Genomic DNA, 27,363 nt, shown 5'->3' on the forward strand with positions numbered 1-27,363 from the left:
TTGTCTAGCACTTTCAAGAGCCAGAAAGACTGCTGAATAGAGTTTTGAAAATCTGTTTGTGTTAACCTCTAATCCTACATCTAAATTTGGCATAAACCCAGAACATTAAGGTTCTAAATAGTCCATGAGAGCTAAGCTACTTAAATCTCGACAGCCATTAGATGACAGTAAAGAAATTAATTAGTCATCCAGTTTTTTATAATTTACATCTAGTAGCCTAGTTTAAGATGAGGCAGTGGAGTAGCTTTAATTCAGAGAAGCGAAAGTGAAATATGAAAAGCTAAGTTATTCTTCTGTAGTGGATTGTATTCTTGGAGTATACATCCAGTATAACAGCTTATTTTTGATATTAATATTTTTCAAAGCAGGCTGTATTATTAGTCATTATTATAATTATGCCGAACATCTAGATCTATAATTTCCTTTTTATGTTTTCTGTTAAGAAGATGATGCTAAAAGAGAATAAATAAAAAACAAAAATCTGAATTTTTAAAACTAGAATTTTTAAAAGTAGTGTGTTCAATTTACATAATTGAAAAACATTGCTAGAAGAATGTAAAAAAATATTTTGGATGCCCTTGGTATTTTCTTAATCACTTTATTATTATATTTTAATTATATTTGTGACAAGTTCTTATGTTAATATAGATGCTAACCTGCAATTTCTGTAATTCTTTTTAGGGCGATGGGTGGATGTACTTTAATCCCCTCTGGAAGAGTCATTGCTAAATTCACCTGGATTCAAATGCCCATTTTTAAAGGCATTAAATAGATGCATTATTTAATCTTCAGATGTGATTGTCTTCTTGTTAATTAAAGCTGCATTTTGTAAATAATGCACCTCAAAATGAAAAACTCTTTGTTGAAGAGCCATTCTCTATGCATATATTAGAAGTGGATATGCTCCCGTGTGTTGATACCATATGTGCATATTGTGTGTAACACACATATCACACGTGCAGTAATTAAATATCTGATCTTTTGCTGTGAAATCAATGTATACCACATTGCTTGCAGGATCAGACTTCACATTATCACTTTCTAGTATTGATGAATTTTTGTATTTTTCACACTGCCAAAGTTTTGCACTTAAAGCCACTGAATAACTTACAGCTGTAACAGAGCCTGCCTAATGAACATATTTTGACAATAATATATTTGTCTGTTTGGATGTAACATGTAAAAGCAGGTTTCTGCCTTTGTAGGTCATGCTGAAACTTTGTTTCCTGGCACTATATAGGAAAATAGAAATATCTAAGCAATTTTGTTAGCCATTGACCCCATCCTTCTCACTATGTGCTTTATACACCTAATGGATATATTTGTTTTTTGGGAGAATGTAGCTATTTGATAACTTAATTGAACCAGAGATTTCTGAAACACTATTAATTTTTCAAATGCACGAATAGTTTTTTGGATCCAGTTTTGTTGACAACATCAATTTATTTTATTTTTCATATTTGTAAACTGTCCATCTTCCTCAAAGAGGGAAACATAAATACAGAACTTACTTATGGGATCATTGAAATAATTTGTTCAAAAAATGGCTAGCTGTTGAGATGACTGTTTCGGCACAAGTCCAAACACTGGAAGGAAAGACTTCTTCCACATAACTTGTTGCTATAACAAGAGACAATCAAACTGTGTTATTTGCTATGAAGTGTTTCCTTGCAAAAAAACTCTAACTACATGCCTACATACCTAAATAATATTTATCAACTATTGGGAGAAAAGATTAGGCAAGAAATTTACCTTCCCATAAAATGGTTTCTGCTGTTTAGAATGCCCATTCTGTTGTACCAGCCAGCTGGTTTGCATATTTATCCCAGCCAACTAGAATGGTGCATGAGAAAGTCTAGCTTCCTCAAGATGAGGGAGATGCAAACTTCCCGTAACTACAGAATGGTCCAACTGATTGTTAATCATGTATGGAGAAGTCCAGAATACATAAAGAATCCCTACAGAAGATTGCAAAGTCCTATTCATAGTACACAGTAAGATGGATCAGTGAAAATAAGTGTGCATCTTATCCCCCTAGTTATTACTTCAGTATTATTGCTTATATTTCTTAATATCAATATAGATTTAAATTAAATTAAAAGAATCAAAGTTATCAAAGTAAAAAGTTCAGTCTATAAAATCATATTATAGCTTCCCCCCCTCCCCAATACATTCATTTTGAACTGACTTGGATTATTTTTGTGCCTTGTCTGCTTGAATTTTTATATCTTAATAATGAGTGAAAGGCTAATGAAAGTTTTACTAGCTTTTAAAATATTTGTTTTCAATGAAAATCTTAAGATGGTAGTTAAAAGTATGCATATCTATCTATATACAGTAAAACAACGTATTAAATAAATAATGTGATTTAATTATGTTTATGGAAATGCATTCAATTTATAAAAACTGAATTTATTTAATCATGCTTAAAAACTATTTAAAAAGAAATAAAGCTATATCCTGGAGATAATGGTATTAAATCTTTGCTTCTAAAAAGAAAGCTCCTTTGGTATCAAATTTTACATGCAGATCATCATTGATAATAGTAGAAACCTAACTTGCATTACTTGTATAACAATATATAGGAGGCTGAGATTAGTCTGGTATGCAACAAGCACATTAACAGATGCTCTTAGAGACTTCTGAAACTGCAGTTTTGTGTTATGTTTTCTATTCATTATACAAATAGTTGGTTTCATTTTTGGATTTCTTTAATCAGTTCTGTGTTGATACAAAACTCCTGAGTCCTAATCATTTTGATATAGATAGTCATGCTTTTGGGATTTATCTTCATGAATAGATATCTGGTATTTCTTTTATTGAAGGGACACGGTGGCTCAGGGGTTAGGACGTTGAGTTTGTCGATTGAAAGGTCAGCAGCTCAGCAGTTCGAATCCCTAGTGCTGCCGTGTAACAGGGTGAGCTCCCATTACTTGTCCCAGCTTCTGCCAACCTAGCAGTTTCGAAAGCATATAAAAATGCAAGTAGAAAAAATAGGGACCACCTTTGGTGGGAAGGTAACAGCGTTCCATGCGCCTTTGGCGTTGAGTCATGCCGGCCACATAATCGGACGGTGCTGGCTCTTTGGCTTTGAAACGGAGATGAGCACCGCCCCCTAGAGTCGGCAACAACTAGCACGTATGTGCGAGGGGAACCTTTACCTTTACCTTATTTCTTTTATACACAGGATATTTCACACTGCATGATAAACCATGTTAGTCCTGTTCTAATAAATACTTTGTTCATAAAACAATTGGCAGCTGAATACGTGGTGAATATTAAAATTTTCAAAATTATGAGACTATGCACAACCTTAAATCTGAAAAATACTAATCAACAAGGGGTTCAAAAAAAATAAATCCAAGATAACTTTCTTTCTCCTTCCAAATGTAAATGTTGCCCCTTGAATTTCACAGTTGAATCAATAACATGCCTTATTTATAGATCATTATGTATTGTTTTGCATTTAAGATTGAATGTTTCTTTTCAGTTGAGATGATGTAAATTTTGAATTATAAATGTTGATGTATTTCCAGTTATAAGATCTATGCAATTTCTTCTTAAATATAATTATTCATAAACAAAAATATACTTATTGTTAAGATCCAATTATTTGGCAATCACTTCTGATTAGTTTTGTTTTCATACTTTGGGAATTAAAATCATGAATTAAAGGCAATAAATCTTATTTGAATTTATTACTGTCTGTACAGCTTTTCCTGGTTACACTGCATAATTCTCTTTCTGAAATAATACTAATCAGAGGTCAAACTTCAGTATGCTTTGATACTACAAAACATCAACTTCAGTAGCAGCATTTCAGTGGATCATTGTATGATCATTGGCACATATGTCAATCATTACAACATATAACAAATAATTCAGAAATGGCTACTAAAATGAATGTTGTGTCAAAGAGAGTTCAGAGTGTCAAACTACGCTTCATCCTCAGATATTTCCATGTATTCTATGAGATAGCTACATAGCTGTGATTGGATCACTTATCTAGTGACCATTTCCATGATTGAGGAAAGACATGAACCTGGGTCTGTCCCAGGGGTGAAATGCTACTGGTTTGCACCGGTATTAATAAAAGCTACCGGTTCGGGTGAACCAGTAGTAAAAAGAGGTTACCGGTTCATCTGAACTGTTTCCAACAATCAGCTGTGCCGTGCTAGAAAGCAGGAAATCCTGCTTTCTAGATCTAGATCACATGGCACAGCTGTTTCCCCCACCTTTGCTGTTCTACTTATCTTCTTAAGCCACCTTTTTCTGCATGAAGTGCGCATTTGGTGTGCACTGTGCACGTGCGTGCAGCATGTTTGGCACGCACTGCACATGCATGCATACAGTTCATGTTTGGTGCACACTGCGCTTATACGGGCAGCAAATCAGTGGCAACCCCCAAAGGATTTCATCGCTGGTCTGTCCCCACTGCTACTCCAATTCCTCAGGACTGCCTGGTTTGACTAATGTTGATGCAATAGAATGTCATGGTATGGTTTAAGGACATTGGAACTATTGTATTCAAACTTTGAACTACAGAGAAGAACATTTCCAGCTGACTGAATTTTGGATTTTATGCTACTTTAATCCCCACAATAAGTGGCAAACAATTCTCACCTGATATTTCTATAGGAATTTTACTACAGACCTAACCAATGAGTTTGCTGAGTTGTTGGGCAATAGTAGCCAAGTAAGAAAGTTAAGTTCTATGTTACTCTGAGTAGTTTAGAATGTTGAAATTACAGGATTGATACTGAGCAGTAGGTGGTAGAAAGCACAAGATTCCTGTTAATATGCTGAAGAGTACTTCTGTCCCATATGTCAGCCTCTATGATGCTTGCTATCAGCTGCCATAGAATGGGAGGGGGGAAGATTGGCATTTGGGTGGGAAAGTGAGCTGGAGAGAGATCCTCTATGTGAACAAAAAGGGAGGATTGCTCTCATGATCTACTGCGCAGCTGAATGGATTGTTTATACCTTGTCAAGGTCAACCATCCCGGAATGCCAGGTGGCCAAAAACACCTGAGGATGCGCCCCACATGACACCATATGGGCTGGAGATTGGACATTCAATCTAGGTCCTTGGGGGGGAGGGATTTGGGGATACTTTCAATATGTAACTTTCGTGCCTTTTGCTTCAGATCTTGCTTTTTGTTCGTTGCTATAATTTCAAACTCAGTAAAAGTACTTCTCTATAAACATGGAGTTGGGGGGTTTCTTTCTTGGGTTTTGAACAGAGGCACGTTTGACATCTACGTATTGCATCTGCACAATATGAATCAAAAGTAGTTGGCAGGTATATATATATATGATAGGTTAAAATCATTTGATCTACGAACCTTTATCCTGCATATTAGATTCCTGTCCTCAAGGGTATTGTTAAACACTACATTTCAACAAAATCAGTATGATTGAAAAAAAATTCAAGGGAGCCAGACAAAGGGAGCTCTCTTCGGCAAAGAGAATTAAAAACTGAGCATGGAAAAGAACACAGTACAATACTATGACAGAAGCACATCTTGTTGGCATCCACAACATTCTTTTTTTTAAAATACTTTTCAGTTTTTTTAAAAAAACAAGACATAAACACTAACATAAAACATATACTCCTCCTTTACATCAGCTTTGTATCGGTAATCCTCCATTTATATTTTCCCCTCCGTTTTTTTAAATTATACTTATCTTTTTGTCCCATTATCCCTTATTTCTATATATATTCCATCATACCTGTCATTATAACAATACATTTTCTTTCATGTACTACCTTTTTTTGTGACCTTTTCCCCTTTTTCGTCATTTACTATTTCTAATTTCTATCCAATTATACAATTTATTCCATACTATATAATATTCTGCATCTTCTTTTTCTTTTATCTCCTTTGTTAATTTATCCATCTCAGCACAGTCCAGAATTTTCCTTATCACTTCCTCCTCTGATAGTATGTTCTCATTTTTCAAGTTCTGTGCATAAGATATTCTTGCGGATGTTATTATGTGTAGAAGTAGATACCTTATTTCTTTACTATATTTCCTATTGAATATTCCCAGCAAAAAGATCTCTGGTTTCCAGTCTATGGGTTGGTCGGTTATTTCTTCCAGCCATTTTCTGATTTTGGCCCAATATTTTTTTGCAGATGGACATGTCCACCATAAATGGTAATACGTTCTGTGTACTTTTTTGCACTTTCAGCATATTGGAGAACTGTTCGGGTACATCTAAGCAAGCCTTGCCAGTGGGTGATGCCATCTGTAAAACATCTTCAACTGGTTTTCCTTAAATGCCGCAGACATAGTCAATTTTATATTTGTTGCCCACATTTTTCCCCATTTCTCCAGTTCTATATTGTATCCAAAATTTTTTGCCCATTTGATCATTGTTTCTTTAACCACCTCATCTTCCATTTTATATCTCAATAGGTATTTATATATTTTACTGATTAATTTTATTTCTGTTCCATGTACGATTTTATCCAATTCTTGCTGCTCCTTTTGTATTTTGTATAGATTTTTATACTCTGTATATCTTGATTGTATTTGTGTGTATGACCACCAATCTATCTACCTACCGATCTCTTTTTCCAGTTCGTGTTTTCTTTTCAAATTTCCCTGTTCATTTACCAATTTCTCATATCTAATTTCTCAACATTGAGCATCCTCAACATTCTTGTTGGTCAGTAAGCATATTATTGGGATTGATTCAATTTAAAATGCGTAGAATAATTAACTGGATTAAGCCTTTAATGGTATAGATCAAGGTTATCTGATGAACTGCCTTGTCCTACTAGGACAAGCCAATCCTACTCATGCCAGCAGAGAGGCCCTACTTCAGATTCCATCTGTTAAAATACTCCAATTTTTAGGATCCAGAAAAAGAGCCTTCTCTCTTGCAGCATTCGCTTTGGAACATCTTAGCCACTTCCTATCTTTTCATAAGTGCTTGAAGACCTGGCTCTACTATTGGTCTGACCACATGGGGGATTCCACACTGAAGATGGCTGCTGGATTAATGTCAGATGCCACCTCCCCACCTTAGTCTCTGCTCTCCATCCATCTTTTTGGTTATCATAACCATAGCCTAACCAAGCCTATGAAGCTAAAAGCTGGGATCCACACCGAGATGATTAGATTTATTGTGGCCCTGGGGATTTCAGAGGCCATAGTCCTGGGCCTGGCATGGTGGAAAAAATAAGAGCCCATCTTTCAATTGAGATAGAAACAAGTGGCAAATGTGAAGGAAAATATCCAACTGGCAGGAGTTAGGGAAAGTTCTAAGAAGCTGCCATCTGCCTGCAGCTAAGAAAGCGAAAGCAGAACCTGCCAATAAAACTAGAGGGAAGTGGTAGCTTAGAACGGCTGATTCCCAAGGAATATTGCAATCTGGCCAAGGTTGTTTGAAAGAGGAATCCACGACACCTCCACCCCACCCCACTAACTGAGTGATTGAGATTGTGCCTGGGGCTAAACTGCCAAAACCAAAACTATATTCAAAGAAAGCTAGGGAGATGGAACAGCTCCACACATGCTTAGACAAATGTTTAACCTGGGGCTTCATTCAACTGGCTAAGTCAAGATGGCAACCCCTTTGTTTTTCAAAGAAAAGAAAATCGGTCCCTTAGGCCAGTGGTCACCACCAGTGGTCCGTGGACCACTGGTGGTCTGCGAGAAAATTTTGGTGGTTCGCAGAAAAATTATTTGCATTTTTTATATTTATTATTTACATTTTTTATATTTAAATTAGGGGTCCTCAAACTACAGCCCCTGGGGCAGATACATGCAATGAATGTTTGTATTGCTGCAGTCTCCCCCTTCAGGGTCTTTTTGTGTGGGTTGGAGGGGGGGCAGAAATTCCAACTTGGGGTCTGCTTTGGCGTCCTGGTGCTGGACTTTGGGTGAAGGATGGAGGGAAGTGCTGCTGGTGGTGAAGAGCCAGAGGGCCTTGTTCCAGTGGGACTACATCATGGCTTGGAACTAGCTAACCATCTCAGCCCAGAGCCTCCAGGCGCCAATATCTGACTTTGCACTCCCACAGGTCTTCCCTCTGCTTGGAAAGCCTATGCTTGTAGTCCTCAGTGAGGTCCTTCTGCTGAGCCTCCTTCTTGGTCAGATCCAATTTGAACTGAGCTGTTTTGCCAACTCTTTCTCGTGGTGGCTGCTTAGCTCCAACAACTGCTTCCTGTTGGGGCCCTAAGGAGCCTGGGCAGGAAGGCGAGAAGTGAGAGGAGGGGTGAGTACAGGCTGGCGAGGAACCCCTCGATGTGAGTGACTTCGTCGAGTTGGCCACACCCACCCAGTCACATGACCACCTAGCCACACCCACCCAGCCGGACATTAGACAGATCATATTAGCGGTCTGTAGGATTTAAAATTATGAATTTAGTGGTCCCTGAGGTCCGAAAGGTTGGTGACCCTTGCTGTGCGTCGACTATAGTATTCCCTCCACTTGGCCCCTGGCTAAGCTCTTGGTACAGCACATTTACCGATTGCATGGCATTCCAAAAAGCATAAACTCCGATTGGGTGATGCAATTCACTTCAAAATTTTGGCACAAATTCCTGAAGTTAGGTTCCTCCCAGGGAGGAGCTCCGCCCATCATTTTCAGATGGATGGATCTTGAACATACAAATGCAGTCTTGGAACAGTATTTTCGATGCTATATGATTATCAGCAAAACAATTGGGCTGAGTTCAATTGTTGAGTACTACTGAATTCAGTAGTATTGGATTTACCCCTTTTTGAGTGGTCACTGATGCAGAATTTGTGACTATGCCAGAGCTTCCTCAAGAGTGTCCTTCATCAATTTCATTGGCTGAGTACTCTGAAAGCTATCTGGCCAGTAATGCACAAAGCATTGGAAGTAGCAAGAGAAGCACAAAGGAGGCAGGCTGAAGAGAAATGATATATGCTTGTCCATGAAGTCCTTACAGTTGGGCCAACCCGGCAAAAAGTTGGGCCCTAGGTAAACAAGACCCTTCACTATCATCTGGATCCTAAATCTGATGACAGTGGAATTAAGTTACCAAAAAGCCTTAGAAGTATTCACAAGTGTTTCATTGTAGTTTGCTAAAGCCCTTCCTTAGGTCACTGCTGAGGCCGGCCATTAAGCTGCCTACCCCCTCCCTCCCCATGGGTAGACAGAGAGCACTTTGAGGTCAAGATCCTTGACTCTCAATACCACAAGGGGAAGTTGCAATATTTAGTCTTATGGAAGGGGTTTCCCTTGGCAGAGGCAGAGTGGGTGACAGCGAGGAATGTCCATGCTCCTAAGCTTATTTAGAAGTCCCATACCAGGTACCCAGATTGATCCCAATAGGGTATTTGTGTGAAAAGAACTAGTGTAGAAATATGTTTCTTTGTAGGATTAATCATTTTTCTGGAAGGTCAGCATGTCATGGTTGACTTACAACACATCCCTGCTCGCAACAGTAATGGGAAGGGGGAGGGAAGACTTTGAAATGTAAGGTGTGGGAGGGAACTCTGGAATGCAAGTGTGCCACCTGAAAACATGAGGCAAACCCAAATCCCAAGGTCATCACCTGGGAATGTCCGAGGTAGACAGGCCACTTCCAAAATAAAGCAAGTGCAACTAACTGGTGGACAATGGGAGGTCCAGGGAGGAAAAGGAAGTTTTCCTATGATTTTTGTGCATGAAAACATCAGAGCTGGCTTTTCTACTTCTGTACCCATATGGCTCTTCAGTAAAGTTATACTGGAGAAAATGTTCCAGGAGTTTCCTTTTGCTGTTTAATGCAGTGAGATGGTTGACAACACCACAAATATGACTTTGGGGAAAACTAAGTGGAGATGACAATTATATTAACAAAACCATGCTTTAAACCCTGGAAACAGCAAGCATAAGAATGAAGCTCAGACTGACACTATCTATTCACCAGAATTTAAGGAGAGAAATAAAAACTCAGTGATGGTTTTACAATTCTGTTACGTATACACTCAATCTTGTGGAATCTGTTTCTTGACCTGGCCCACTTCAAATGGCTGACATCTTGTTGGGTTAATGAGGTTTGCTTTATTTACCCACTTGGCTTTATGTCTGAGGCAGAACTAGAGCTCATGCATGGTCTCTCACCAGATGCCTTAACCAATAAACTGGCTATCTATAGGAATTATGTATATAGGAATTATGTAATTAAAATATATAGGAATTATGTAACAAAAAATTTCCAAAATTTAAGAAATATGACCTTAACAGAAATAATATTATGAAGAACTTCAATTTAACTTACCGTATTTTTCAGAGTATAAAATACTCCAGACTATAAGATGCGCCTACCTTTTTTGGTGAGGAAAACACGAAAAAGAAATCTGACTCTCAGCAATTTTGCCTCCTTTTTTGCAAACAGCAAATAGCGTGCTTTATTTTCATTTTCATCATAGATTGATTAGCACAAGAAAAAAAAATCTGCTCCCAGCAATTTCCCTCCTTGCAGCAAGCAGCAGAGGCTCACGCAACAATAGGCAATGGCAATCCTTGCAGCCTGAAACAGCTGAGAGTTGGGAGGCTGATCCAAGGGACAATCAACTTGTGCTAATTAGGCTGTGCTAAAGCTGAAATGGGCTGTTTCTTCTTGCTGCTTGCTGCAAGGAGGGAAATTGCTGGGAGACAGAGGCCAAAGGGTGGGGGACAGTGGGTGGGCAGGCCTACATTTGGTGTATAAGATGTATTCCAAATTTTCACCCCCTTTTAGGGGGGAAAAAGGTGCTTCTTATACTCTGAAAAATATGGTAATAGTAATTTCCTGTTTTGTTTTTCAAAAGTATGCATATCTTTTAATGATAGAAAATATTGGATATTGATTCCGATATTGAATTGCAAGAAGTTAACATTTTAATAAATGTACAGAATGCTAATTGTGTTTTCTTGTGAAAAACATAAGAATGGTAAGAGCAGAAATCTTGTTTTAGAATTCAAAGAATATCCAGCTTTACACATGCCACAAAGATAGCACCTTTATTAATCCAAATATTGCCATTAAACTAGATTCTTCCTTCATGTCTTTTTCTCATTAATTTGAAGTCACTGTACAGTATTATTCTTGCTTTGAAAGAATTAGGTGGGAGAAAGGGATACTAAAAACCTCCATTATTAAACCTGCTACAAAATACAACTTTGTTAGGTTTTGTGCAGTAATCCTTAAAACTTTTTGGACCATGACCTCAGCCATAATCTAGTCTTAATAAGTATCTAATTCACTAGATTAGAATGCTCTGTAATTTGGTAAGTCTTCTACATATTAATCTCTTTGCTTTCCTACATCCAATATTCTACTCTTTTTAGATTCTTTTAGACTCACCTTTTGACTATATCCTACTTTTTTATAGGCCAGCATGAGATTTGTTTTCATTTGTTTCCATTACAGGTAGATAGAAGTGACTGTGAAACTGACTGGTGAAAAACAGAAAGAGCATCTCAGCTAAATCTAAATTGAGGAGATGATGAACAGATTTGTTGCTACTTTAATTCAAAATTATGGGAGAATGCATTTCTATGGTTTTTGTCCCAAAGATGCTTTTTCAAGAGGCAAGTAGACTTTCTGGTTTTTATTTGAAGATGTTTCACTTTTTATCCAAGAAGCTTCTTCAGCTCAGATGAGAAGTGAACCGTCTTCAAACAAAAGTCCAGTCGCCTCTTGAAAAAGCACCTTTGGGACAACCATAACCTGGATGACCGAGATTGTTTCTTAATAACTTTTGCTAATTTAGTATTTCATTTTCTTTGAGATGTTCAGATTAGGTTGCTTCTAACAGATTCAGATAGTCCTTGATTTATGACTATTCAAAATTATGCCAGCACTGTAAAAATGTGGCCCTTGCACTTATAATTGTTGCAGTATCCTTACAGGGATGTGATCAAAATTTATGTGTTTGGCAACCAGCATGTATTTATGATGACTGCATCATCCCTTGGTCAAATAATTGCCATCTGCCTTTTCAGCAATCTTCTGACAACTAAAATCAGTAGGGAAAACCAGATTCACTAAATGATTGACTATGGCAAAAAAGGTTGTAAAATCAGGGCAACTCAACTTATGTGGCCATAAACCAAGGACTAACTGTACAGTATTATGAACATATATCCTCATCCATTTTAGTTTTTCTGAACATAGGCATATCTTTGCCAATGATTATCAAAAGGATATATTAAGATAATTTAAGTGAACAGTAACATTTTCATTTTTTTTCCGCTTAATGTATTTTATAAATGAAGTCATTCAATATGCAGTATGCCAGTATGAAAAAATACCTGCCGTCCTTAGGAAGTTAAAAGAACAACTATGGTCAATTATGTTGTTCAATGGTCAATTGTCATCACAATTTAAGCTACCAATCAGATTTAGGTTACAAGGTTCCTTCCCTATATTAATTTCAAAACTTTGATTCCTTCCATTGTAGTGAAATTCTAACCACATAGATTTAGAGATATGTCATTCCCCACTTGAAGGATATTTTGAAAACCTCCATAAAAATTATTTGGTACCTATCGATCTCCAATTATTTATAATATCATTTCTAAAACTCTACAATGTCACTGATTCAAAGTTAGAAACAGGTTACTGAAATATGAGACAATGAAGAATCTTTGTAAAGCTGACTTTCCTGTTAAAAAAAATCACTCCAAAATCATAATACAATAAATTAAATAAGGCAGAAAGAATTGCAGAACAAAAAACAGGGATCTTCAAGACTCTCTAATCTTACTTAAGTAATGATCCACCATCAGAAAAGTATTAGGTAAAAATGGAATTTACAGGAAAGAATAAAATGGAAGCTATTGATTTCTAAAAGCAACACTGAGGCTTGTTTCATGTTTGTCAAAAAGGGAAAAGCTAGATTTTTGGAGAAATATTTTTAAAAACAGATGAATTGAAAATGGAATGTTTCAAGCTATATAGTTACTATGTCTGGCAGACATTAAACACATCTTGAATTCTAAAATAAGAGTGTCAAGCAAGAAAGTAGTGTGAGATAGTCTAGGACTGTTTTGCAAGTCATTCAGAATCTGAATGGCTTGCCGTCACTGAAAGAAGAATGAATTCTACTCAGAGAAATTTAATCCATCCATTAACTAAAACCGGAGCACAAGCAGATTGTGCAGCAGGACAATAATTTTTAATATACATTCAAGTTTACAAGAAAAAAGTTGGAGAATGAAATCAGTATTTTGGAATAGCTATTATTACCTCATCCCAGAAATATTGTGGCATGCCCTGAAACAAGTTAATGCTAGAAAACCCTTTGCTTTGCTGAAGCAGTTTATTATGTACAAATGGGCCAGAAATCCTATATACTATATGAGAGACTGGTTATCTATTTCAGGAAGCATTTACTTATTTAGTTACAGTTACTACAGCTAACACTGATGCAACCACTTAATTACAATAATCTAAAAGAGTCAATACTTTTTCACATTGGCATATCACATGCCAGATGATTTGGTTCAACTAGATTTCTCTAGTTGAACCAAAAAAAGTTGAAGCAAAAAACCTGGAGATTATTGATTCAAATTCCTATGTATCAGCAAGGGACCTGTGTGAAACTCCAATGATATTCAGTGGTGAAGAAAGAATTCATAAGATGTGGCGGAAGTGAATACTTTTTGACAGAACTGAGACTATATGTAGTGCTGCTGGCACATCTCTTGAAATAAAAATCAAAATGTGCCTTTCTCATCAGAAAAAAATCAGCTCAAGCAAGATTTGTGGACTAATCAAGAAGTTACAAATAGAATGCAACTGAACAACAGCTGGAAGAATAGTGGTCCCATTGTTTCACCTATGATGTTGACTTGCTCATCTTATGATTAAAATTCTAACAGACAAAAGTAGCAGAAAAAAAAGGGAAAACCAAACATGAAAGGTTATAGAATGTTTCAGCAACTGTTAAAAAATTAGAGTATCAATTTGTTTCATCCACTTTTTAAGTATATTCCTGTACATCTTTTAATTGATGAGAGAGTAAAATAGTTAAAATCAGTAATTCAGTCTGAATATTGCCCAATGAATTCTGAACTGAGATTAAACGTCTAAAAAATACCTCAAGGGAGCTTGAGGCATATTATACTGAATAGATAACCAGAATTCTTCATTAGCTTTAAAATACAATACAAATAAGAGGAGAAATCTAGTGTATATCAGTGTATCCTTTAGAAGATAAAGGATAAATTTCATTAGTATTAAACGCAGAATGTAAATAGCGTAAAACATTTTTCAGTTTGTCCCAAATGATTAAATTTGTATCTAATTATAATGTAGCATTAGCACATTAAATTAGCTTATGTTTATGGAAGAAATTATAGCAAGAGAAAATGTATAAGAAAGTCATAATCAAATTGACAATTCTCAATGTAGAAAGGAAAATATTTGCCAGAAATAGTTTTGAATGAATGGTGGTTCAGGTCCTTAACACAGCAACTTTTTGAAGGTAGTAAATAAAAAATAGCAGCCAGCCATTTAACACAAAAACTTGATTTAACTTTATTTATCCCTATAGTCAACAATAGGTTTGCATTGAGTTGTAAAGCAACAAAATAATATAATCTCAGTGACAAAGGGTCAGAAATCCAGATTTTGTGAAAATGTTGCTACTGCATTATTGATTCATAACCTCTTTAATCCAAAAGGAAAAAAAATACAAATAAAAAGTATACATCTGTAATATTAGCAGTAACTTTTTCACTGATCAAATGATATTTTTGGGAAGGTACATACTATTCTGCTTTACACCAACAATGATGGCATAAACTGTTTTTTTGTTATCAAAATTATATCCTGTGGCTGTCAATTAATCCTATCCCATATACATTTTTAATAAAATAAAATAACAAATAATGTTCAAGTTTGTATAGTTGGAAATTGAACATGTTCAGTCTCCATTTATGATTTAGTGCACTTGATAAAATCTTTTTCATAAACTATAAAAGATAGCACATATTCAAAGCAAAAGTTCCATGAACTGAAGCACTAAATAAAAATATGGAGAAAAACTTAGTTATTTCCAGAAACCCAACCCCATGAAAAAGACAGGTAAGCAGGCAGACTTATAAACCTGCTGCCTGTAAATAGATGCAGGAAACAAGTTTGGATACTTGTCAATTTTTCTCCTAATAGGCCAAAATATTGTATAATATAAACTTTTGGTTAGACAAGAAGATTTTGAGAACACCAGATGCTATAGTGCTCAGCATTCATTACTGTCATGCCAGACATAAGGTTCAAATGTAGCCCTTGTATTTATCTTTTCTATGAAAGATCTACCACATACCCTTGAAGGGAAGCAACACTTCTTCTCAAAATAAATGGCCTCATCCAAGCACATAATCTGTGCCATGATTAGTGAAATTGCAGCTAGAACACAACATATTGCAACAATGAGTGTTGTCACATAAAATAAATATCTCAAAGCTGTTCTACTAGCTGAAATTTCAAAATACCCACACTGTTGCAAACATCACAATTAGGATGGCCAATTCACATTTTACCATTCCAGTTGAGATATTGCTGTTCAACAGAAGATTAAAAAAACTGACAAGTATGCATGTGCCAAGGACCGAATTAAAGGGCTCTTTGGTGCAATCGGTTCAAATTCAATTAATATGAAGGATAATATGTACCCATTTAAAAAAAAAATCTGCTGCTAAGACCTGGACAGCAGTCCTGTCTTGCTCCACAATACAAATCTAAAACAGCTGTTCTCAATAAGCCAAAATTTAAGTCAGACATTGCCTGAAAATTTTGTACAATAATCTGGACCAAAGATGGTTCTGTACCCTCATGTTGCTGTGAAACATGACTTGAGCTAAAGGCAAAGACTGGTTATCTCAAGGACAACTGTTTCAATATTAGCAATCAGTACAGTGTTTTTAAACTGTCTTCCTGTTGGGTCTCTTGCCTTTCTTTAAAATTAGTTTATTCTTAATGTAGCCACGCTTCCTTTTGGCAGTCTAAAAAGAAAAACAGAATAGTGTATTAGTTATTTATAATGCTCTAGCGACAATGCTCATGTTTTTGTATTGCTCCAGAATCCTTAATTATTATGTTTTAAGTCAAGACTAGAAAGGTAAGAAGTAGCATATGCAGGTACTTGGGAGGTGATCTTTCCAGTTCTGACATATAGCATGTTTTCCAAGTCCCTCAAAACAAATTTTTGTTATTCTATGCGTGTTTTTCTTTAGTCATTGTCGCTGTTTTCAATGAAACCTAAGCTTTTAGGTTTCAGACTACACTTATTTGCAGCAAATATTGCCAATTAATTTGAACGAGTTATTTAGCATATTGTCCTGTAGCAAGGAAAATATTTCTTGATGCACTTTGCTTTCTGCTACTGCCATTTTAACTTTTTAGCATTCAATACAAGAAGTATTATTCCAAAACTGCAGTAATAAACCTCTTTATTAAAAATTTCTTTAAAAGAGTTGTTGTGGTGTGTGTGTATACACACACACACGCCAAACACTCAAAATTGCTGTTTGAATGTTTATAGTAGATTACTTTCTTATTTAAAAAAATCAGGTAAAACTTTTCTGTTTGAAGAGAATTTTGTTTTCATTCCTGAAGACTTTATTATCCGATAGACTAGATGACCGCAAAATAATGGTGAAAAAATGTATTCAAATGAAATGATTTTAAAACAGGAAAAAGCCAGACACTTGAGCTGTCAACAACAAGTTCAGGTTTAATTATTTTACAAAATAAGTCATTCTGAAATGTCTTAAGCATCATTTTTCAGAAAGACATTTTCACATTTACTAAGTGAACCAACATAATAACTTGAATACTATTAATGTATTTTAGATAGTCAATTTTATTACACTTCACTGGGATTTTGGGGGCACAGTCTGCCTATGAGCACAAATGATAAATAGAATCCCACATGCTTTGTTAATCAAATGTTAACCATTATTATTTTGGCTGCTCTTTTATTGGAAACAAAAGCATCCATTTATGTGGCTAATAGAAAGACCTAATAGCATATCTGGTAAAACTAGCATAGTATTAAAAATTTCCTTTGAAAATTTCACTAAGAACCCACCTTTTTTGACAAATACTTCTGTTTTGGTAAAATGTTGGTTAGCCTAGGCTTATGGTCCAATGTTTCTCTGTTGTCTAACCTTTTCACTTTATATATTCTAACAAGCCAGTGTTCTGAAGTAAAGGCTTCTTCCAAATGTTTAAACTTAATGTCCTTGTTGCCAATTTCAGCATTGCGGGTTCGATCAAATCCTGGTGGAGTTCGAAAATCCAGCTACAAAATTAATGCAACCCATTAGTTTCCAGGTATATTAAATTCTAGGGATACACATAGAAATGTAAAGAAGCATTACTATTAAGGTATACCAAACCACCTTAGGACTAACCTGCATTTCTCCAAATCTGTAATATGACATTTTATACATAAGACAGTTCAGCAAGGTTGGAGATCCTGCTTTATCAACTCTAAACTCTCCTTGTGGAGTGAAATAGTCACTTTCCTTTAAGAAAAAGAAGGAAGTGAAAAAATCAGATTAGAAAAACAGGATAAAGCAGAATTAAAAATACAATAACCAGTTATTGTAAATAAGTAATTGCTAAAAAAACCCGGAGTGATTCAGAGTAGTTCTAATTTTTTTCATACAGATTGTATTTTTATTCGAAGAAGCATACAATGGTGAGGAATGTTCAAGTAGTTTTTCACTTAAAACCATAATGGAGCTGTCCATCACAGTCCTAAGTCACAGCAATCATAAATCAAATCACTCATGTGACCAACCTGATTTTATGACCTTTTCCCCATTGGTCATTAAGAGAAAGCAGTGGTTCTTAAAAGAACCAATGGGTTGTTATGAGCCAGAAATAAATACTGATTTTTGGTAAAGATATCATAAGATATGGTCATATGATCCTTGCACACTACAAAGGACCATAAATGTGACTGCTTTTTTATTCATTTTTAAATATTCATTTCATAATTCCTTGTTTCACTTTTGGTCTTACTGCTATAAAGACTAAGTTACAATAGGCTTTCATTTCATCTTCACTTTTGGCTTTGTTATTGTTAGATGTGAAGTCGTGTCCGACTTGTCACAACCCCATGGACAACGTTCCTCCAGGCCTTCCTATCCTCTACCATCCTCTGCAGTCCATTTAAGCTCATCTCTACTGTTTCAGTGACTCAATCCAGCCACTTCATTCTCTGTTGTCCCTTTCTTCTTTTGCCCTCAATCTTTCCCAGCATTAGGCTTTCTCCAGTGAGTCCTTCCTTCTCATTAGGTGGCCAAAGTATTTCAGTTTCATCTTCAGGATCTGGTCTTCTAAAGAGCAGTCAGGGTTGATCTCCTCTAGGACTGACTTGTTTGTTCGCCTTGCAGTCCAAGCGACTCGCAGGAGTCTTCTCCAGCACCAGAGTTCAAAAGCCTCAATTCTTTGGCGCTCAGCCTTTCTTATGGTCCAACTTTCACAGCCATACATTGTAACTGGGAAAACCATAGCCTTGACTATACGCACTTTTGTTGGCAGGGTGATGTCTCTGCTTTTTAATATGCGGTCTAGATTTGCCATAGCTTTCCTCCCCAGGAGCAAGCGTCTTTTAATTTCTTGGCCGCAGTTCCCATCTGCAGTGATCTTGGAGCCCAGGAAAATAAAATCTGTCACTACTTCCATTTCTTCCCCATCTATCTGCCAGGAATTGAGAGGGCCGGATGCCATGATTTTAGTTTTCTTAATGTTGAGTTTCAAGGCAACTTTTGCACTCTCCTCCTTCACCCACATCAAGAGGCTTTTTAGTTCCTCTTCACTTTCTGCCACTAGAGTGGTATCACCTGCATATTTGAGGTTGTTGATATTTCTCCCGGCAATCTTAATTCCAACTTTTGATTCATCCAGCCCACCTTTCTCATGATGTGTTCTGCATATAAGTTAAATAGGCAGGGCGATAGTATACAGCCTTGCCGGACTCCTTTCTCAATTTTGAACCAATCAGTGCTTCCGTATCCAATTCTCACTGTTGCTTCTTGACCCGCATATAGGTATCTCAACAGACAAATAAGATGGTCTGGTACTCCCATCTCTTTAAGAACTTGCCACAATTTGTTGTGATCCACACAATCAAAGGCTTTAGCATAGTCAATGAAGCAGTAGTAGATATTTTTCTGGAACTCCATAGCTTTCTCCATGATCCAGCGTATGTTGGCAATTTGATCTCTAGTTCCTCTGCCTCTTCGAAATCCTGCCTGTACTTCTGGTAGTTCTTGATCCACATACTGCTGGAGCCTAGCTTGTAGGATTTTAAGCATAACCTTACTAGCATGTGAAATGAGTGCAATGGTATGATAGTTTGAACATTCTTTGGCATTGCCTTTCTTTGGAATTGGAGTGTAAACTGACCTTTTCCAATTCTGTGGCCACTGCTGAGTTTTCCAAATTTGCTGACAAATTGAGTGTAGCCCTTTTACTGCATCGTCTTTTAAGATTTTGAATAGCTCAGCTAGAATACTGTCTTCTCCACTAGCTTTGTTGTTACTCAGATTTCCTAAGGCCCATTTGGCTTCATATTCTAGGATGTCTGGCTCAAGGTCAGTGACCACCCCATCGTGGTTATAAGGGATGTTAAGCTCATTCTGTGTAATTTTGCCACCTCTTCTTAATCTCTTTTGCCTCTGTTAGGTCTCTTCCACTTTGGTCCTTTATCATGCCCATCTTTGCATGAAACGTTCTCTTCATATCTCCAATTTTCTTGACGAGATCTCTGGTCCTCCCTATTCTATTGTTTTCTTCTAGTTCTTTGCGCTGTTCATTTAAGAATGTATTATCTCTTCTAGCTATTCTCTGGAATTCTGCATTCAACTGGGTGTATCTTTCTCCCTTGCCTTTTGCTTCCCTTCTTTCCTCAGCTATTTTGCAAAGCTTCCTCAGACAGCTCTTTTGCTTTCTTGCCTTTCTTTTTCTTTGGGATGGTTTTAGTTGCTACCTCTTGTACAATGTTGCGAACTTCTGTCCATAGTTCTTCAGGCACTCTGTCTATCAGATCTAATTCCTTAAATCTATCTGTCACCTCTACTGTATATTCATCAGTGATATGATTTAGTTCATACCTGAGTGGCCTGGGGCTTTCCCCTACTTTCTTCAATTTAAGTCTAAATTTTGCAAGGAGAAGCTCATGATCTGAGCCACAGTCAGCTCCTGGTCTTGTTTTTACCAACTGTATAGAGCTTCTCCATCTTTGGCTGCAGAGCACATAGTTGACCGTCTGGTGATGTCCATGTGTAGAGTTGTCTCTTGGGTTGTTGGAAAAGAGTGTTTGTTATGACCATCGTATTATCTTGACAGAATTCTATCAGCCTGTGCCCTGCTTCATTTTGTACTCCAAGGTCAAACTTGCCTGTTATTCCGGTTATCTTTTGGCTTCCTACTTTAGTATTCCAATCCCCCATGATGATAAGGACATCATTTTTTGGTGCTAATTCTATAAGGTGCTGTATGGCTTCATAGAACCAGTCAATTTCATCCTCTTCAACACCAGTGGTTGGGGCACAGACTTGGACTACTATGATACTGAATGGTTTGCCTTGGGTTCGAACTGAGATCATTCTGTCATTTTGGCTATATTGTATCAAAACATCAAATGTGACAAATACTCAGTAACTATTACTTAATATGCTAGTTCATTAGGATACTATGTAATTATAGCCAATGTATATAAGTGTATATAAGTGTCCATCAAAATCTCAAACAAATTTGGGATAATTTTTTTTTACAGAAAGCTGAAAACATTACACACAAGATCTTGCCTGATGAAACAAAAAGCTAAGGCAGGAATGCTGCATGTGCACGTTTTAAAAGCTGTTTGACTTAATATATAATATAACAACAGAGTTGGAAGGGACCTTGGAGGCCTTCTAGTCCAACCCCCTGCCCAGGCAGGAAACCCTACACTATCTCAGTCAGATGGTTATCCAACATTTTCTTAACTTCCAGTGTTGGAGTATTCACAACTTCTGCAGGCAAGTCGTTCCACTTATTAATTGTTCTAACTGTCAGGAAATTTCTCCTTAGTTCTAAGTTGCTTCTTTCCTTGATCAGTTTCTACCCATTGCTTCTTGTTCTACCCTCAGGTGCTCTGGAGAACAGCCCGACTCCCTCTTCTTTGTGGCAACCCCTGAGATATTGGAACACTTACCCTAATATCTTTAGGATGTTCTCCTTCTGCTATCCTTACCATCCACAAAAATTTGTTGATGTCATCACCAGAATATCCAATTACACCTCCAAAGATTATTAAGACATAATCCACATCTAGGCTTTTCATGATCTCATAGGCTGCTGTCTCATTTGATGACATAGCTTTTCCTACCTAGAATATTTAAAAATATATATATATATTCTCCTTAACTTTACTCTAGGTATTTTGAATTTGATTAAGTCTGCATATTTTTTAAATAAATCACTCTACCATCAAGTTTAATAGACAGTTTCCAGGTGTGAATTTGAAATTTAACAACTTGAATTTCAATTCCAAAGTTGTATACAAATATGTGCATCAGAAAAAGTACATGTATAGGTAGTTCTGGAGTTACGACAGCAACCTGAGGCCAGGATTGTCATTGCTAAGTGATGCGGTCATATTGTGCAATGTCACATGACTGCATTGCTTAGCAATGACAATCCAGTCATGGTTGTCATTGTAATTTAAGGTGTGCAGTTTAAGCAAGTCTGGTGAGACTTCTAGGTAAGGAGTGCCACATGGAGATGGGGAAGAACTAGCTCAGGTGATGCAAAAGTTGGAGAAGGTATTGCTGTGGTGAGTGCAGGAGGCCAGGAAAGATGTGGTACAAGTAGCATTGAGAAGAAGGCATTGCTAGCAGCTGCCTAAAATAGATTCAGGCCACTCATGCCTTGTCAGCAGTGGGAGGAAGATAGTGAATGTTAGCTGGAAGCAGCAGGGTTTATGATGCCCAGGGAAGGGCTTATAGCTAAAGCTTTGCATTGCAGCATTTAGCTAGCTGTACTGTGGAACTCGAAGCATCATTTCTTCACAGGGCTGAGACTGCCCTGTGGTGGAAGTAGAGGACAGCCCAAATACTGCCACTTAGAGCACTGTGTAGGGTGACAAAACAGAAAAATGGGGGGGGGGGAAAGATATGTGGACCATAGGAATTGATTTGCCCGTAGTCATAAATGCAGACAGGTTGCTAAACAACCCAATTTTTAGCACATGAGCACAATGGAGCTGTGCTAGCCATGATTTTAGGAACCAGGTGTTAGTACCATTTGTTGAGGGCTACCATGATTGCGAACTGTTGTTGAACAAATGTTGTGACCTAGGATGACATGTAAATTGAATATATGTGAAAGCGATATGAACATGAGTTTTATTTACTTCTGCTAAAAAAAAAATCTTTATTATCAAATCACAAGATTAGCCCAGCATACCCAAACAGGTTATTAATCTCTTATGAAATAAACCCAATGCACTTTAGAATCTTGTCTTACTAAAAGGTAAATTAATTTAGTAGTCTTCTATGTCACGTAACAACAAAAAATATATATCTAAATTCAAACTTTCTAAGAATCAACCCCATCCTTTTCAAAAAATACTATTTTCTATCCAATCCTCTATGTTACATGCCAACATGACAATAGTTTGGAAAGAAGAAATTGTCACTACTGTTTAATGGGTGGTAAAACTGTGGTGACTTACCGTATTTTTCAAACTATAAGACGCACCTAAATTTAGAAGAGGAAATCAACCCCCCCAAAAAAAGTTTTTGGCCTCCGTGTTTTTGGGACCTTTCTAGCCTTTTTTCTGACCCTTTTAAAGGCTTTTTTCAGCCTGTTTTTGAGGCTTTTTCAGCCTGTTTTTGAGACTTTTTTCAGGCCTTTTTTTTTAAAGAATGGGCCAAAAAAAAGCCTTAAAAACGAACCGAAAAAAGCCTCAAAAACGGGCTGGAAAAAATTCCCAAAAATGGCCCGTAAATGGGGCATGCATAAGCAAAAAAAAAAAAAAAAAGGCCATTTGATGGGCAGAGCTTCGGCAATATTTGGTCTATAAGACACAGAGACATTTTCACCCCCTTTTGGGAGACAAAAAAGTGTGTCTTATAGTCTGAAAAATACAGTATTTTTCAATTCATTGTTCAAAAACTGCCCTATAGTCTGAAAAATACAGTATTTTTCAATTCATTGTTTAAAAACTGCCCTTTCATAATATCCATGGCTATATTAATTCCAGAGAAATCCAGAACTGCAAGTAGTACAAAGCCCAAAGTCCTGCACATCCCATGAAACACATTAAAACAAAATCCTATATTAAAATATTTAATATACGGTAATCCTTGACATACGACTATTCATGGGGAAGCTGCCAGGGAAGGTGGCAAGTCACTGGGATAAGTCTCCCCCACCTCCTTCTCCAGCTCCTCTACCATAACAGTCATTGGCATCACTCTCTCTCCCAACATGAGCTGCATTTTCTTGAATTTGTCACATCCCTGCATTTCTCCCCCACTCATGCTGGACTCTCATACATCTCTCCTGACCATCATCTCTCATGCACCCTCCCTGACCTGTGCCTCTTGTGCACCCCCTCATTATATTCCCAATCCTTACTGCACTTCTTGTACTCTTCCTTGCTGTACCTCCCCTGTGCGCCTTTCCACCATCCCCTAGCAGGGACGTATCTGTCTGCTGGCCTGGAACTTTTATCTTCTTGCCAGGTGTAAGCATTTATGTTATAGCAGTTATCAGTATAATGTAACTTCAGCATGCTTCTGAACTATTTTTTAAAGTTGGAGTACTCTTGTTACTAATATAATAAAAAATCTAGCAAAAGTGCAAAAAATGAAAGTTGAAATACCATAATAAAGCTGATTTTACATTTTGAGCTAGTTCAACTATTACAAAATAGCAGGATCAGTTCAGGGATTCACTTTTGTAAGGATGATGATGATATTGTTGATGATGATTTTCAAAATTTTATGTCTTAAGTTACCAGCATTTTAACCCTCTCATGTTTAACCTTTGTTGCAGGTTTAAAAACAAGATTCTTAGGAGTTGCAAGCAATACATATTCAGGACTGCAAGTGCAAATGGGTATGTCCATTCTTGGTGAATGAACAAATTATATAACCAGCCTCATAATCATGAATTTTCCTCATCTCCTATCTAAAATTCAACTTTAATATCGCAGTGTAGTTTATTGGGAGAAAAATAAACTTAGCTGCAATTTGTGAGGCAAAAACATTACTATTCAGATAAATAACCAGTTCTTATTATATGCTAGCTTCATTTGGAGTGCTTTGTAAAGTTCACATGCAAGAAAACATGTAGTTTAAAACAGCAATAACGTTTTTAAAAATTCCAATCTTGGAAAAATAAGATAGATACTGAAATCAGTCTATGTATATCAATATATTTTTCTTCATAAAATTTGAAAATTATATTAAGTGTGAACTGAATCCTATAAAAATCCCACTGTAATCTTGGCACATTCCTGTCTCAATCGGTTTTTTTAGAGTTAAGCTTTGATGAGCATAACTGAATATAATGCTCAATGTTACAATGTAACCAATATGTACAGTGACTGCTGTGATCAATAATTACTACATACCAGAGCTATGTGGCTGTTATTCCAAGTGTTATTATCAACTAGAGTAGTTCGATTTGCCATTCCAGCTATTTGATAGCCATAATCCCACCAAGACATTACTCTTGCATGTTCATCTGTATTTTGTCTTAGCCAATAATATGCTTCTCTAAAATCATCCAAAATGTTCCTTGTGCTATTAGAAAAATAAAAGTTAAGATTGTGTCAAAATCATTATACTACATATTAGCAATGCTTTAATTATAATGTATTATAAATAATGGATATATAAAAAATAGTGAATCTTACCCATCGTGATTGTAAGAGGCTAAGACAACACTTGGACTGGAATAGGCATTGCTGGTTACCCATGTACAGTGAACAGCGAACATCATCAATAGCATTAGCATTAACATTGTGACAATACTCTTTATATTGGGCCCAAGACCTTCTTCAGTTTTTTCCTGTTCAGATATATGTTTCCTCACTTTACCTGCCTGAGTAAAGAAAACAAATTAAACCTTTCCTTTTAATCTATCAGAGTTTAAGTATCCTGTTTTCAGTAATGAAAATCTCACCATTTTTGACTTTAAAAAGCACTTTAAAAATTGAAATATTTCAGGTGAAAAGAGTTTTTCAAAATGGAATGTATGAAAGGATACTAATAGTCTAAATCTGTCTTCATTTAATATATTCAACCATGTTTTGGACATTAAGATGATATAATCATAACAAAAGAAGAAAAAAATGAACTGTTTGATGAAGTATGCAAAGATCATAAACAATAGAGGGTCCCCCAATCTACTGGGCTGCGGCCTGTTTGAAACCGTGGAGCTTCATGTGAGAGTGCAAGGGCTCTCCACTCCAGTGCCCTCCACTCATGCTTGAGTGCAAAGACCTGCTGCTCACATGTGAAACTCCATTTCCACGAGAGAAAGACACACGCGCCCACTGCTCACACCAATGAAGCTCTGTGTGCGCGCCTGCCACTTTCCCGCCACCCTGCAGTGGGCTGCCAAGGTGGAAAAGTTGGGGACTGCTGATAAATATTATTTCCACTTATATGATTTTTAACTACATTTAATATTTCTGTTTAAATTAATCTAGATAGATATCAAGCTTTTCAAAGCTCACCTTATCATAAAGGTTTCCTGGATTTCTTTTATCATCCTCATCACTACTATCTTCTACTGGAGGATTTTCTCTCTTCATATCATCACCCAAATAATGTTCAAAAACATTTGAGAAAGCAATGGCTGACAACATACAAACCACTGGAGTCAAAGTTAGCATCAGGCGAACCATCACTCCAGCAAAATAAACAGCACTGATTGCATACAAAGCCACTGCAAAAGACACAGACATTCGGTTTTAATATTAGGTTCCTCACAGATGAAAATTTTCAAGCTTAAATTAAAGCTTGAATGTTTATTTCCTGGAAGTTCATTTGAATAAAACATTATCATTGTTTGAATTATATCATCCTTAAAAACAAGTGGCTATTTAATGATTGCTAATTTCTTGCCGCAGCTCATGCCCACCTAGAAGCTTGAAAGTATGCAAATGCAACTAAATTAATAGGTACTACTTTGGTGGGAAGGTAACAGCATTCCGTGTGCCTTTGCCATATAGCCATGCTGACCACATGACTACAGAAATTGTCTTTGGCAATGCTGGCTCCCTCAACTAAGAAACTAAGAAGATCACTGTGCCTAGAGTTGAATACAACTGACAGGGAAACCTTTACCTTTTTAGTAAGTAGCAATTGTTCTAATGGTCAGCTTTTGTCATCATATCAGCTTCAACATTTTCAATCTATTCTTATGTTTTGACTGGAGTAATTTTTGCTGAATCTAGTATTACATACAGTGAATTCAGAAAGTATTCAGACCTCCTTCACTTTTTGTCAATTTTGTTATGCTGATCCTGATTCTACAGTTGTTCAAAAAACTGAAATATCATATTGGTATAAGTATTCAGATTTTTTGCAACAACACTTGAAATTTAGCTAAGGTGCCTTCCATTTTTCTTGACTGTTGCTGACATGTTTCTACACCTTGATTGAGGTCTACTTGTGGTAAATTATATTGATTGCATGATTTGGAAAGGAACACACATCTATATAGAAGGTCTCACAGTGGACAATGCATACTGTAGAAGAGCAAAAGTCATGAGGTCAAAGGAACTGCCTACAGAGCTCAAGAGACAGAATTATTGCAAGGCACAGATCTGGGGAAGGCTACATTAAGATTTCTGCTGCACTGAAGGTTCCTAAGAGCACAATGGTCTCCATAATTCTCAAATGGAAGAAGTTTGGCATAACCAAGACTCTTCCAAGAATTGGACCCAAGTCAAACTGAGCAACTGGGGGAGAAGGGCCTCAGTGAGAGAGGTGACCAAGAACCCGATGTTCACTCTAACTGAGCTCCAGAGATCCTATGTGGAGAAGGGACACAGTTCCAGAAGGACAACCATTACTGCAGCTCTCCACTGATCTGGGCTTTATGGCACAGTAACTAGATGGAAGCCAATCCTCAGTGCAAGATACATAAAAAGCCCACTTGGGGTTTGCAAAAAAGCACCTGAAGGACTCTCAGACTATAAGGAAAAAGATTCTCTGGTCTGATGAAACCAAGATTAAACTGTTTGGCCTCAAGTCTAAACATTATGTTTAGAAACCAGGCACCACTCATCACCTGCCCAATATCATCCCAACAGTGAAGCATGGTGGTGGCAGCATTATGCTGTGAGGGTGTTTTTCAGCAGCAGGTACTGGGAGATTGGTCA

At 36.8% G+C, this 27,363-nt stretch overlaps 2 protein-coding genes across 6 annotated transcripts in view; one reads left to right on the top strand and one right to left on the bottom strand.

Annotated features, from left to right (window-relative positions):
• The window catches only part of OSBPL10 (oxysterol binding protein like 10), a 137,103-nt gene extending 131,396 nt beyond the window's left edge, over positions 1-5,707 (top strand). For 2 of the 4 annotated variants that reach the window (XM_058183618.1, XM_058183619.1), the window contains exon 12: positions 682-5,704. In XM_058183618.1, the coding sequence (XP_058039601.1) occupies positions 682-729 (48 nt within the window). In that variant the 3' untranslated portion in view covers positions 730-5,704. Of the gene's footprint in view, positions 1-681 lie in introns of all 4 variants that reach the window. The other 2 variants (XM_058183615.1, XM_058183614.1) reach the window with 2 other exon arrangements.
• Positions 5,708-14,470: 8,763 nt separating this feature from the next.
• The window catches only part of STT3B (STT3 oligosaccharyltransferase complex catalytic subunit B), a 76,923-nt gene continuing 64,030 nt past the window's right edge, over positions 14,471-27,363 (bottom strand). Inside the window, exons 10-16 of one of the 2 annotated variants that reach the window (XM_058183612.1) lie at positions 25,711-25,922; positions 24,886-25,073; positions 24,601-24,772; positions 21,172-21,345; positions 17,375-17,488; positions 17,050-17,262; positions 14,471-15,961 (exon numbers count right to left, since the gene is read on the bottom strand). In XM_058183612.1, coding sequence (XP_058039595.1) covers positions 15,881-15,961; positions 17,050-17,262; positions 17,375-17,488; positions 21,172-21,345; positions 24,601-24,772; positions 24,886-25,073; positions 25,711-25,922 — 1,154 coding nt within the window. In that variant the 3' untranslated portion in view covers positions 14,471-15,880. The remainder of the gene's footprint in view (positions 15,962-17,049; positions 17,263-17,374; positions 17,489-21,171; positions 21,346-24,600; positions 24,773-24,885; positions 25,074-25,710; positions 25,923-27,363) is intronic. The other variant, XM_058183613.1, reaches the window with a different exon arrangement.

This window comes from Ahaetulla prasina, chromosome 4, assembly GCF_028640845.1.
Source record: "Ahaetulla prasina isolate Xishuangbanna chromosome 4, ASM2864084v1, whole genome shotgun sequence".
NCBI classification, from domain to species: Eukaryota; Metazoa; Chordata; class Lepidosauria; order Squamata; family Colubridae; genus Ahaetulla; species Ahaetulla prasina.